The sequence below is a fragment of the Macrotis lagotis genome, chromosome 1 (genome assembly GCF_037893015.1).
Source record: "Macrotis lagotis isolate mMagLag1 chromosome 1, bilby.v1.9.chrom.fasta, whole genome shotgun sequence".
NCBI classification, from domain to species: Eukaryota; Metazoa; Chordata; class Mammalia; order Peramelemorphia; family Peramelidae; genus Macrotis; species Macrotis lagotis.
Window position 1 is genome coordinate 169,288,544 of NC_133658.1, and position 14,714 is coordinate 169,303,257.

At 35.3% G+C, this 14,714-nt stretch overlaps 1 protein-coding gene across 4 annotated transcripts in view; it reads right to left on the reverse strand.

Annotated features, from left to right (window-relative positions):
- The window catches only part of SLC24A3 (solute carrier family 24 member 3), an 835,148-nt gene that overhangs the window by 215,319 nt on the left and 605,115 nt on the right, over positions 1-14,714 (reverse strand). For all 4 annotated transcript variants that reach the window (XM_074209360.1, XM_074209362.1, XM_074209363.1 and 1 more), the window contains exon 4: positions 7,850-7,924. In XM_074209360.1, coding sequence (XP_074065461.1) covers positions 7,850-7,924 — 75 coding nt within the window. The remainder of the gene's footprint in view (positions 1-7,849; positions 7,925-14,714) is intronic.

Consider the following 14,714-nt stretch of genomic DNA (forward strand, 5'->3'; position numbering starts at 1 on the left):
TAAAGAAAAGAGAGAAACATTGAAAATGTCACACATACAGAATTGGGGTACTACTGGCAGCTAGGTGGCCTAGAGTTCTAGACTTGAAGTCAGGAAGCCCTGAGTTCCAATCAACAAGGATTCCATATTTATGACCCATTCTATAGATTTTTACACACACACACACACACACACACACACACACACACACACAACACACACAGAGACCTCTTTTGGGGAGAAAATTAATATGAATAAGAAAAATATTACAAAAAGGATGAAACTCAGAAGTAGCATTCAAAACTCTATCTTAGGAAACCTGCCCTCTACTTTGTAATTTGTTTGGGAAGAACCAAGGAATTGGGACAAGAGTCAATAGTTTCCACCAAGAACCTGAACTACACATTAATGGGTGCCTTCTTTTCCCTCATCCTGGTCAATTCTTCAGGTAGAATAACTTAGATTTCTCAACTGAATCGTCCACTTAGTTTGAATACCTGATTCCCTGAGTAATGATGACCTGCTGAAGGGGAAGAGACATTGAATAATAGGGTCAGAAGAATCTCTAATCACTTGTGAGAGATTGTGAAATTTTTCTGTGTTAAAATTTACACTTCATAAATCAGCAATTGCTAAGAATCAGGGCTTGATTTATTGATTTGTCTAGATTTAAAGAAGTGTTAATAATAGAAATTAAACTTAAAAGTTTCCCAGGAGAACCCAGTTTTTAAACATTTACCAGGGTACTGCTCGTAAAAAAATGTGTATAGAGATGAAACTATGTATGAAAACCTGAAAACTTTAAAATTAAGACATCAATTAAACCTTTAAACAATCCAGTGACTGAACTGGAGGCCCCAAATTTCCCCAGGTCTCAGAGTAGGGAGGATGCAGTTCAAGAGACAGTTCCCCAAGGAAATCCATCATGAGATATCTAAAAGTCAATTTTTTTAAATATCAGAAGATTCTAATCTTTCTAGAACAGAATTAATCAATTGAACAAATATTTGTTAAACACCTACATGGGAATCTCTATGATAGACATGGAATTTAAAGACAAAATGGAAACTTGTCTCTGCCTTCAGGGAACTTGTATTCTACTGAAAGGTTTACAAAATATATACAAGTGAGTATATATAAAATATAAAGATCACTTTGAAGAGAGCATGAGCAAGAGCAACTAGTAGGATCAGTAAAGAAGAAAATGGAGAAAATATACAAACAATTCTGTATATTCAAAATAAATGCAGCATGAAATGGGAGGTAATCTCAGAGGGAAGATATTGTGGGGAGGATGGAATGGGGTCTGAAAGTGGAATTTGAGCTAAGTCTTGATGAAGGACAAGATGTCATGGAGTGGATGTGAGAAAGGACAGACAAGGAAAAAAAGCATGGATTTTGCAGATATTTTGTGATAAATCAAGTTACTAGTATGATGAGGGGACCTGAAGTTTCTAGTGGATGGTAACATTTAACATGTTATTGAGGTCTCATAAATGTCTTGTCCTAGCTCTGACTACTGAGACCTTCAAGAAAAAATGGAAACCAGTACTTGGTTGGGGGTCAGTACTACTGACAATATCTCACAGTAATTGTACTAGACAGATATCTCATTGGGATCAACAGATTCATAATTGAAGAGTGGACTCAGCCTTTCACTCTGGGTACAGTATGATCCTCCCTCTGCCTTTACTAAGGTTTAATTCTTCCACTAAACCAATGTCCTGGCAAATGTTGATCTTGCTGCCCTCTGGAAGCACACCAAGGTTAGCAAATGATGGTTATGTCCTACAATGATGCCCAGTTATTGAGAGTAGATATGGAGAAAACATGTATTAGTTAATACAGTACAACAAATAACCTGGCACCAACCAATTCAGTGTTCCAACCAATGTTTCCCAGCTAAAACTATGTGTTAACTGAAAGCTGTTGCAGATTAGAAAGAAAAGTCAAATGGGAAAGTCTTGTTAAAACATTTTCTTTGACTAGAGAACATAACAGTCAATCATGGTATAGAAGGAAATCACTGATAATGAATAAATATCAAATTTCCAAAAAGTATATTTTAGACATAGGAAGCCATTAGTTCCTTCCCCAAACTGAACCATTCCTTGGTTGTATTTCATTTCTCTACCATCAAGGGGCAGTGTGATCCATTGTACAGAGCAATCGTAATACTAGATTGAAAACAATTAAGCTGTGATCTTTAAGTACATTTATAAATTGGGAGACTTCAGTTCTTACTGTTGGTTGAACATGAGCATCATACCATGGAAATTGGATCTTCATGGTCCAAATTGGAGGTGAGAAATATGTAAGGCTGAGGGGCAGGATTATAGCAAAGAGGAGAGAATCACCTGGGTTTTAGCCCAAAGGAGAAAACTATAGAACAGGAGTAATCAAACACATGGCAAACCAAATATGGCTTGCAAGCATCTGGGAGCCTATTCTATATTAGTTCTTTCAAGCTCTGATTGTCAACTCTAAGAGCTTGATGTGTGCTTTGTTTTTTGATTGTATCTAACACTTCATGATGCTATTGGGCAAAGATATTAGAGTGGATTACCATTTCCTTCTCCAGCTCCTTTGACAGATGAGGAAACTGGGGTCATCTGGATTGAGTGACCTTTCCCAAAGTCACAAAGCTAGTGTCTGAGACCAGATTTGAACTCAGGAAGATGAGTCTTCCAGATTTCAAACCCAGTACTCTATCCACTGTATCATCTAATGACCCAAAGAGAGTTTACATTAATGAATTAATCACAGTCAAACAATGTCATTCCCTTTCTCAAGAACCTTCAATAAAGTCCACCTATTCAGTCACCTATTCTTCAAGGCCCTCCATAACAAGATCCCTACTCTATTTTAGCAACCTTATCTCCCTGAGACAATGGGCAGCAAGGTGGATAGGCCTGGAATTAGGGAGAAATTAGTTCATCTCCATTCCTTTACACTTATTGTGTAACTTTGGGCAAGTCATTTAACTTCTATCTGCCTCCATTTCCTTAAGGGTAAAATGGAGGTTATGATACACTTACTTTCCAGGGTTGCTATGAGATAATATTTGTAAAAGAAATGTTCAATTTGGTGCCTGGAACATATCAGACAGTAATTTGTTTTCTTTCCTCCTCCCCACCTCCTTTCTTTCCTTCCTTTCTTCCCCAGAATGACTTGCTTGTATTCCATATCTATCTCTATCTCTATCATCTCTCTCTCTCTCTCTCTCTCTCTCTCTCATCATCTAATCTATACTTATACCTATACCTATACCTATACCTATATTTATATCAGCTATATCTATATCTATCTATATCTACATCTACATCTGTATCTATATATCTATGTTGCATAGTTACAAATCTATAACTTTGTTCACACTGATGATAATTGTCTTCAATTCAACAATTCAATAACATTTATTCTTTGTTTATTATGAATATCAATGAAAAGCATGAAGCTACAAATTCACATACCATAATAATACATATATGTGTATATTATATAGACATATATTTGTGTGTATCCACACACAAATCTAAATAGCTCTTCATCTTATAAGATTATCAGGACAGCTATTTTTATCTCCATTTTCCAGATGAAGAGAACAAACCTAGAGAGCTTATGTAACTTGCTCTAGGGTCTAGGCCAAACAACTAACAGAAGACAGAGCCAAATCCCAGTCTTTCTGCTCTTTACTTATCAGTATCCTTTCCGTCGTGGTTGGCCCATGTGCCACCCTCCTCTGTGATGCCTCTGCTTGCTGGAAGTGACCTCTTCCTTCCCTGATCTACTCTGTGTGGGTTATCTATGACATTTCTTTAACATTTATTATGACACTTACCTTTTTAGAAGCATACATCTTATTTTTTAGATTATAAGCTTCCTGAGGAGCTCATCCTTAATATTCTTTACCTCTTACTACAACTTGCATGTCATCAATGTTAAATAACTATCTCAAACTGAGATTCTGTGTGGGTTTTAGTTCATACTTCCAAAGTCTTTTATCTGCTCTGTCCCCTCTTCTGCACATTCTGATTTTTCTCTTTCATCTCTCCTCCCATTTTCCCTGATTCTAACTTCTCTGTATCAGATTCTACAAGTTTTTAGTTCTAACATTGGACTTTGATTAAGGATGTCAATCCCATCCTCCTCCACAATCCTCCACAGCTATCCTCAAACTGAAAAGTATCTTCTTTTTAGTTGCCCAAGGCCAGTCACCCCTCCCAAATAGGCTATGAACTCCAGGAGATATGAGATATGAAACTGCCAAGAAAGATTGCTATAGTTCTAGGTAGAAAAGCCCTCCTAGGCATCCAGGAGATTTCTTCTCAAGTCAATCCTATAATCTCATGAGAAAATGTAACTTTAGATAAAAATCGGCCTCACATTTCCAGAGAAATGTAAACATATATAGATATATATACAGATGTAAACTTCTTTCCCTACCACCCACAAATTTACATGACTAAGGTTTCTTAAACTATCTCAAGAAGGCAGAGAAGTTCTCTTTAGAATGGCAACAAAACAAAACAAAAAATCCCACAGTAGTTACCAATTTTATACAAGATTGGATTAGAATATCAGGGGAAGGAAGGGCCAAGGTGTCTTGGAAAACATGACTAGGGCTGACTCTTTCTGCTCTCTTCTTTTCCTCACTCTGCCCCTTTTCTGGCAAAGTGCACTTAAATGGAAAATCTAGGTAAAATTATGTGGGCTATAAAGAGTGTGAGTTCCTTGTGACTCTCCATTTTTATCTCCTCTCTCTCTCTCTCTCTCTCTCCCCAATGCTTCCTCCTTACCAGATGCCTAATGTTCTGAGGTTGCTAACCTGACCCAATTAAGTAGAAAAAAACTGATAGATTCACATCAGAATGTTAGGGATCCCTCCCCAGCCCATCTTCATTTCAAAAAACAGTGGCAAGAGAGAGGGCAATAATGTTGAACATAAAAGAGCAAATCAATTTGATGGTAGACTTGTAAATTACTTAAATTAAGACTATCTCTGCTCACCAAATTTGTTTCTATCTGCTGAAGGGTCCCATAAGCAAAATGGTACCCCAAATGTTGTAGACATTATTCTCCCTTATCTCTCCATTATTCTCTAGAAAGAGAGCTGTTCTTGTGAGCAGAATTCTATAGGCCACTTAAAAAACCTATGTAAAATCCATGTCTGGAATTCATTCCCTGTTCACTTGTAGCTCTCAGTTTCCCAAATTTCCATCAAGTCTAAGCATCAAGAGTCACCTAATTCACAAGACCTTTCATGACTGCTCCCGACTCCCATCCCTAATTCCTAGTTGCTATCATTTCCTCAGAGTCACATTGTATCTGTATTGCATCTGTCTAAATACATTCATGTCTTCCTTGGCTAGACTCTAAGTTCCTTGGAGGCAGTGACTATTCTCAGGTTTGGCTACATACTGGTTCCAGGCTGTCTGGCATAGAGTAGGCAGTTAATAAATGCTTCTTGGTTGATTAAAGTCACAACCTCTTTTGTTCTCAGTTGCCTGTAATTGTTAAAATAAAATTTATTTGGCATTCAAAGTTTTGCAAAAGGTTTTTCATTTATTATCTCATTTAATCCTCAAAACAATTCTCTGAGACAGCATCTATTATTATCCCCATTTTATAGATGAGGAAACTGAGACTAAGAGAGATTAAGTGATTTTTTTCAGGGTCACACAGCTAATTAGGCATCTGAAGTAAGATCTGAATTCAAGTCTTCTTGACTACAAGTCTAGCATACTTTCCTTGGAGTCACTTAACTATCCCATAAGAGGTCCTAGCTCCTTTTCCTCTCTAGATATATAAGCCTCTCATCTGTTTGCATAATCTGTGCCAACAATTAATCTATATTTGAATTCTTATTGTTGTTTTTTTTTTTATTACTGTTGTTACTTCAGAAAGGCAGCAGGGTATTTGCCATGGTATAACGAGGATTGGTCTTGCTTGGAGTCAGGGACACAAGGGTTCAAATCCTATCTCTGATAACTACTGGCTGTGTGATCTAGCCAGCTCTCTAAGACTATAAATTATAAACACATAATCAATATAGATTTGGGTGGGAAGGTTTCTGTATTAAAAGTTCTCTTTACTGATTAAATTATAATTCTGAAATCAAGTCCCAGATTAGTTCTTCAAATATCTATCATTTTGTCATAGTGAGCATTCCTTTTCCAGAATCAGATCACAGTCTTGCCTCAACTTATTAGATGGTCCTTAAAAGCTACTAAATCATTAATTACCCACTGTCTTCCTAATAATGAACCTCTCCAAATTTATCTAGACAGATATGCAGTCTATCATCTTGTACCTCTTAGAAGGCTCTCTAGGGCAGACTGTTCAAGGACTCAGGTTCACAGTTAGGGGATGGTAGGTGAGGCAGAGTTGAGCCTCATTTCTGATTATGAAATCTCGAGTGCATGTACCTGGAAAATGTTTAATGTATGTCATCAGAAGTGAGACTCAGCTCTGCCTCACCTGCCCACTCCCTTACTGCAAGTCCCTGCTTTCATTCTACAGTGAATCATTGGAGTAGGAAATTATTAGTGATATACCTAGTGGTATAATGTCTCAAGCTTTGAATTTGGAGTCAGATTCATCTGTGTTCAAATCTGACTTCAGACACTCATTAGCTATGTGTCTCTGGATAAGCCAATTCACCTTAATTTCCTCATATATAAAATAAGGATAATTCCCAGATTTGTTTTGAAGAAAACATTGAAATGATATTTGTAAAGTGCTTTGCAAACTTAGCCATATACTCCTATTTGTTATTATATCAATAATAAAGCTTTAAAAAAAGTCCTGGATAGATTTTTAAAAAATAAGTAGCTAGGTCTTTTTTTAACAGTCTCATTCTCTGGGAGCACCCACATTTTAGACACAGAAGGAGCTCCAGATTGGAGGTGTGGGAGAGAGAAATCCCTTTTCCCAACTGGGATTCTGAATTTTAAATATGCCAGAGAGCTCCCAGATAAAGGGTATTGAATTTCAAAATGTACAAGGGAGATGAAAGGGGAGACAGAATGAAAGAATTGCAGAGATGGTGAATATTTTTTGATTAAAGTGATTTAACTTGGTATTCAGTATTCTTCTTATTGTGATGACTTCTAACATCGTCTCTTTTCCTGGTCTTTATTCCTAACTCTTTCATCTTATCTTTTTCTAGCTTCTGCTTTGAGAATTACACATACATACAGAGAGAAAAAGAATAAGAGAAACCTGTGTCTGAAAGTTTCAGACTTTGTAAGGAACTGTATGAAGCTACAAAAGAGTGTTACAGGGAGAAGGAAGAAAAGGATGGGAAACAGGAAGAAATGAAGATGGAGAAAAGAATTGTATTACACATTGCTTTGTAGTCCATGAAAATGGTAAACCTGATTTTTTCTTCTTAAATTGATTTAATATTTTATTTTCCCCCCAGTTACATGTAAAACCAATTTTTAACATTCATTTTTAAAACTTTTGAGTCCCAAATTTTTTCTTTTCCTTCCTCCTCACTTCCCTCATTGAGAAAGTAAGCAATTTGATGTAAATTACAAGTGTAATATTCATGGTAAATCTAGTTTTATAGTAGTTTCACCCAAATTTAGGGATCAACCTTTGTTGGTTGAAGCTTTCCTAGAAATAACTGAACTATATGTCCCAATTAAATAAACAGAAATAGGAACCAGAGTGAGAAACAGTTAAATAAAAACAGTTAAATAAATTACTCAATTACAGAGAGAGAGAGACAGACAGACAGACAGACAGACAGAGAGAAAGAGAGTGATAAGAGAGACAGAGACAGAGAAACACACAAAGAGAAAGAGAGATAGAGAAGAGACAGAGACAAAGAGACAGAGGGAACAGAGAAAGAGATACTTACTTCACAAATCTTTTCCAAGGAAGGAACAAAGAAGTCATCACACACGATGGCCAAAGCATAGAACATGTACATGGCCTGAAAGAGAAGAAAAATATTCAGGGCAAAGACATCAAAATGGTAACAACAGTGGTTGAATCTTCAGAATGCTTTTTGCACATTATCTTATTTGAGCTATTATTATTCCCATTTTTCAGTCCAATCTATCAACAAACATTCATTAAATATCTAATATATGCCAGAAACTATTCTGGGTTCTGAGGATTCATAAAGAATAAAATAATATTACTGTTACTGTATACAGTGTTCTCTTGGTTCTGCTCATTTTGATCTTCATTATTTCATACAAGTCTTTCCATGTTTTTCTAAGATCATCAATTTCATCATTTCTTATAGCATGGCAGTATTGTTTCACAGTCATATGCCACACCTTGTTCAGTCATTCCCCAATTAATAGGTATTCCTTCAATTTCCAGTTCTTTTCCACCACAAAGAGAGCCGTTATAAACAGTTTAGAACATATAGGCTCTTTTCCTTTTTCCCTAATCATCTTTGGAATTAAATTTAGTAATGGTTGGGTCAAAGGATACACTATCTCAAAGGATATAGACTAATTATTCTTTGCATTGAATGTCTTTTTGACTGTTATAAATACCAAAATTAGCTATAAGGGATATATTAAGACAGTCACTACCTGAAGCCAGAGAAACACCTGATAAATAGAAGTATATATAGAATAATTTTACATATATATATATGTATATATATATATAGAGTGTCTAATGGTAGCCATCTTTAGGGTGGGGGAGGGGGAGGAAGGAATAAAAGAAAAACTTATACCATAACTTTATTATACATTTAAAAGGAATAGCAAATTGGACATAATAGATTTGCAGTTTCATGTCAATCATCTTTTTATTATACTGTCATAGAAATACTTGTTTTATTTCATAGATCAAAAATAAAATAATTTTTAGAAAGAAGGAAACTTTCTTTTTTCATGGAATTTACATTCTAATGAAGGAGTTAAATATACATATATACATGTATGTATGCACATATGCAGACTATATAGAGAAAATAAATAGAAGTACAACACAAAGAAGTTAAATACAAGATGGTTAAGGAAGGCTTAACTAGTCTTCTAGATCAAGAATAACTAGATCGAGAATAATTTCATAGAAGATGTAGCATTAGTTTTGTCTAGAAAAAAGAAAATGATTTCTATAAAACAGAGGTGAGGAGTGACTGTAGATAAGGAAAAGAGTCAGAGAGAAAGGTTGAGTTACACCAGGACTAGGGATAGGAGGCAGGATTCTTACCAAGATCCTACCTACAAGAATCTATACATTACAGGTAGGTTACAATAATCTATACATTAATCTGTATATTATAGGTACACAACAATGCACTGAAAATGGAAATAAAAGGTCTATGTTTTCAGCTTTGGGATATATTGTTGCCAGAAATAATATTTCTGTTGAAGTAAGTTAATTAAAACCATCTCAAACAAGACAGATTCATTCAATAATGCCTTTTGTCATTGTTAGGTAACAATTTCTCTAAAGGTCTCATGAAACATCCTTTGACTGTGTAGACAGCAGTCAAGTAATGATAGGATCTTAAAATGAATTCTTGCTCTTAAGATCTTAGAAAGTGACACTTCCCCTGTGAAATTTAAGCAAATGTCAGCCAACACATACTATTTGGATGCTTCTTTGAGATTTCAAGGGAAAGGAATGATAATAATAATAATAATAATAATAATAAAACCAAATAAAAAATAAGAAAAAGAAATATCTATGTTTTCCTCTATTTTATATAATGTTTGAGCTGGAAAAAAGTTTGAGAGAGTATATACAAAGATCCCTATGCTTAGAAATCTGAGGAGGAGACCTACATAGTTGTTTACAATTTAGTTAAATTATTTACAGGAGTAACAAAGTTAATAAAGTATAAAAATTAATAAAAAAATAATACAGTATAAAGTAATAAAATAAAATTAATAAGTTGAAAGTAATACTGTGTCTATATAGAATTGTCCAGAGATGAGCATAGAAAGGAGAGAAGGGGGACCACCAATGTGTAAGCTGAATATTGCAGCTAGCTAGTTACTACAGCTAACTAGTTACCTCACTTGTTAACAGCTGGGTCCACAAGTTTATTTAATTAGCAGATTCTTCCAGTCACCAGAGTTCATCACTTTGTAGTCATTCTTGTCTTTTCTAATTAATCTAATCAATTAACATGCTCTGTTGCTTCTCCTTTCACAACATCTCTTGCCACTTTCCCTTTCAAAACATTTATTGAGACTCTGGTCAAGCCCTTGTCTACTTCCTACCTAAACTTTTGCAATAACTTTTTAATTGGTCTCCTTGCTTCCAGGGTCTCAGCTCTTCAATCCATCATTCACTTTAACTGACAAATTAATATTCCTTAAATATAGTCTAAACCATGTCACTACCCTGTTTAAAAAGTTTCACTAACTCCCCATTGCCTTTAGGATAAAATGCAAAATTCTCAGCCTGCCGTTTAAGGTGGCCTCCAGTTATCTTTTATATTACTCTATTTCATACATTGTGTTTCATTCACACTGGCCCATTAGCTGTCATCTGTCTCAACTCTTTTTTTTTTATAGGTTGTCTCCTCCCTCCTTCCCTCCCATCACTATGGGCTGGATTGCACTCCTTCCCCTCCCCTATATCTTAGAATCCTTATCTTTCTTCTAAACAGCTCTGCAACCACCTCCTATATGAGGCATTTCCTAATCATTCAGTTATTAAAATTATCAGTACTCTTATTCCTCCTAAGAGACAGCTAGATGGATAAAGTTTCTCTCCTAGAGTCAGGAAGACTAATCTTCCTTAGGTATGTTTCTCTTCACAAGGTATGTGACCCTGGGCAAGTCATTTATCTCCATTTATCTCACTTTCCTCATATGTCAAATGAGCTGGAGAGGGAAATAGCAAACTACTCCAGTGTTTTTGCAAAAAACCCCCCACAAAACCACCAAATGGGGTCACAAAGAGTCAGAAATGACTGAAATGACTGAACAACAAAATCAAATTTTTCTGAAGTATTTTTGAGGGCATTACTTTATGTTTATTTATCAACATGGATTTTGGATACCTTTAGTTAGAATGCATGTTCGTTGAGGGCAAGGAATCATTTTTCTTTTGGCTTTGTATAACCAATGCTTAGCATAGGCAGATACACACATTTAAGGAGCTTAATAAATGTTTGTTGAATTGAGTTAAATTAAACCAATACTTAGTGACCTCAATGGACTTAGGTTTAGAAACTGATAACCAATGTTTATGTGTGTTTTTAAACCAAGATGCTGGAGGCCCTCTACATTTTCATGACTGCTTTTTTTTTAAGTCCAGTCTTAGCGTTTAGAATACCAGCTTTCTTAAATCCTCACTGTTACATCTCTCCTTGAGATTTAGATTCCTTTACTATGAAGTCAAATCTCTTTTTTTTAATAATTTTTTTTTTTAGTTTTTTTTGCAAGGCAAATGGGGTTAAGTGGCTTGCCCAAGGCCACACTGCTAGGTAATTATTAAGTGTCTGAGACTGGATTTGAACCCAGGTACTCCTGACTCCAGGGTCGGTGCTTTATCCACTGCGCCACCTAGCTGCCCCCTCAAATCTATTTTTTAATTGATATTTTATTTTTCCAAATACATGTTTGAAGTTTTTAAATATTTATTCATATGCATATATATTTAAGTTACAAAATTTCCTTCCACCCTCCCTTCCCACCTTTCTCCCTTCAGCAACGAACAATCAGGTTGATATTGTACATACACATTTGTGTTAAACATGTTTACAGATTAGTCATTTTCAATATGAGGAATTGGGATTAAGGGAAAGAAATTTATAAAAGAAAATTTTTAAAAGTGTTCATCAGACTCTGAAGAGTTTTTTGTTTTGTTTTGTTTTGTTTTCCTTCTCCTGGATAAGGATAACATTGTCCATAGTCAGTCTAATACAGTTGTCCTATCTCTGAACTTCTGAGAGGAGCTGTTTCCATCAGGGTTGATGTTGTTAATGTGTACAATGTTCTCTTGGTTCTGCTCCCTTCACTCAGCATCAGATCCTGTAATTCATTCCATGCTTCTCTAGAGTCCAATAATTTATTTTTTTATAGAACAGTAGCATTTCATAATATTCATATACCATAACTTGTTCAACAATTCCCCAATTGATGGGCATCCCCTTAATTTCCAATTCTTTCCCACTACAAAAAGAGCTGCTATGAATACTTTGGAACATGTGCAATGTTTCCCATTTTTTATGATTTATTCTGGATATAGTCCTAGAATTGAAACTGCTGGATCAAAGGGTACGATCAGTTTTATTGCTGTCTGGAAATAGTTTCATATTGTTCTCCAGAAGGGTTGGATCTGTTCACAATTCCATAAGCAATGCATCAATGTCCCAATCCTCCTACAACCTCTCTAACATTGATCATTTTCCCTTTTTGTCATCTTAGTCACTCTGATACGTGTGAAATGATACCTCAGAGTTGTTTTAATTTGAATTTCTCTACTAGATAATGATTTGGAGCATTTTTATATGATTATATAGCTTTAATTTCTTCATTTGAAAACTGTCCATTCATATCCTTTGACTATCAATTGATGAAGTCACACCTATTGAATCATAGTAATAATATCTCATATTTCTATAATGCTTTAAGATTTGCAAAACCCTTTTAGATATCTCTTTCATTAGATCCCAATAAAAACCTTGTTGGGTGATTGCTATTGTTATCATTACCACATTACAAATGAGGAAATGGAGGTTTAAGGCTAAGTGATTGGGCCAAGATCACACAGCTGGAAAGCATCGGAAGTCATATTTAAAACCAGGTTTTCTGGATTCAAACTCCAGGACCTCCCTCACAAGGCTTTTCTGCCTTTTTACTTCTTTTCAGCATTGCTCCTTAAAAATAGCACACAAAGGGTTTTTCAAAAGAGTTTATGGATTTTATTGCTGAATTATCATAAGGAGACCTAGGAGGCATTGAATTATGCATATTTAAATATATATATCTTTAACAATTAATTCTGGTTCCACCTGCAAATGGTAAAGAACTAGGCCTTATTCTTTCTTAATGCGTCTTCTCTGGTCTGGCTGGATCCCTGTTTCTCAATATTGTCCTCTGAGTCATTTGATCAAATTGTTTGGGTTGGATGCTAGATTTAAGGTCAAATCTTCAGACTTGATTAAGTTTTTGACAAGTATTCTTTGTGTCTCAGTGTTTCTAGAATGTTTTTCTCTACCAAGCTCTAGGAGTGGAAGCCCCAGGCTTACAGTAGGTAATGTCATCTCTGGTCTTAAAGAATTTTCCTTTGGGGTTTAGGCCTAAAGGTGCCTTGTGGTTGCCCTTGTTTTCAATTATTATGGGTCTGTTGAAATTTGTCCTTGCCCCTGGCTCTGACCGTGAGTAAGAAAGATTCTTCCTTGTCTGATGTCCAATTATTCTCACTTTTAGATCTTAGGGTCCCTAGGATTTAGAAACTGTGCTCTTTTTTGCTGTATCTCCTCATCTCTATCATTCTCTTCTTTCTTTTTTCCTTCCATCTCTTATTTTCTTTTTCTGCCTCCATCTGCTAATCCTTTGTCCTGATTGCTTGACTGAAAGCAAATTTGACAGCTGATTGTTACAAATAGTTCTGCCCTTTGTGAAACTGGATTTAGCTATTGCCCTAGATCAGATTCAGAACCATTACTTTATGGAGACCATATGGTCAAGGAGCATAAAGCTTAGGCTGCCCTGTCTCTTTTCCTGAGCTTGGCATTCTCCATGACTCCTAGAATGGAATTGTTCAATCAATTAATCAGTCACCAAGCTTTTATTCAACACCCACTTTATACATTATTCCAGGTGCTTGGGATACAAAGACAAAAATGAAAGTTTTTTATTCTCAGAGAACTTACATTCTCTTGGGAAAAATATGTACACACCAAAGTATAATTAATATAAACACTTGCTATTCAGTGATGTCTTACTCTTCATGACCTTGTGAACCTTAACATACTGGACCCATTATGGTCCATAGGATTTTTTTTTCCCTCAAAGATACTGGAGTGTTTTACCATTTCCTTCTTCAGAGGATCACCATTTGTCAGAACTCTACAGTATGATCTGTCCATTTGGGGGTAATTCTGCACAGCATACATAGTTCATAGTTTCATTGATCTATGCAAGGCCTTCCACTAGGACAAAGCAGTGATCTAGGAGATACACACACACACACATATGCACATATACAGTGTGTGTGTAATTAATTATATCATATTATATCCATATTAGAAGATTTATATGTGTGGGGATACAAGTAGCTCAGAAAAAGATCAGGAGCAGTTTCAGGTATTATTATTATTATTATTATTATTGAACAGAATTTGTAAGGAAATAAGGAATTATTTTCTAGTTTGACTCTCTGCTTCAAAACAAAATTGCCTGTGGGTTACTATCATATTTCCATTTCTGTGATTCCAAAGACTTCAAGCTCATTTTCACAAAGGAGATGATAGAGTTAGATCATCTCCATTCACTTCTCTATTTTTATTTCCTTGTCCTTAGACTTTTATACCTTCCCAATCCAATGGGTTTCCATAATCCAGATTTATAATAGAAAGCTATCTTAATCACACAGGCTATTAAATAGAGATAATTATTATTTTTTGATATTAAGGACAGAGCTATGATAACAGTACATATTAAAGATGATAATGGCTGTTGTTTTTTAAAAAAATTCTTTTGAACCATTCTTAAGAACCATTAATAGTTATTATAGACCAAATATTAGACTGTGATGATAATTCTTTTTCATTGATGAAAGACATTAGATAG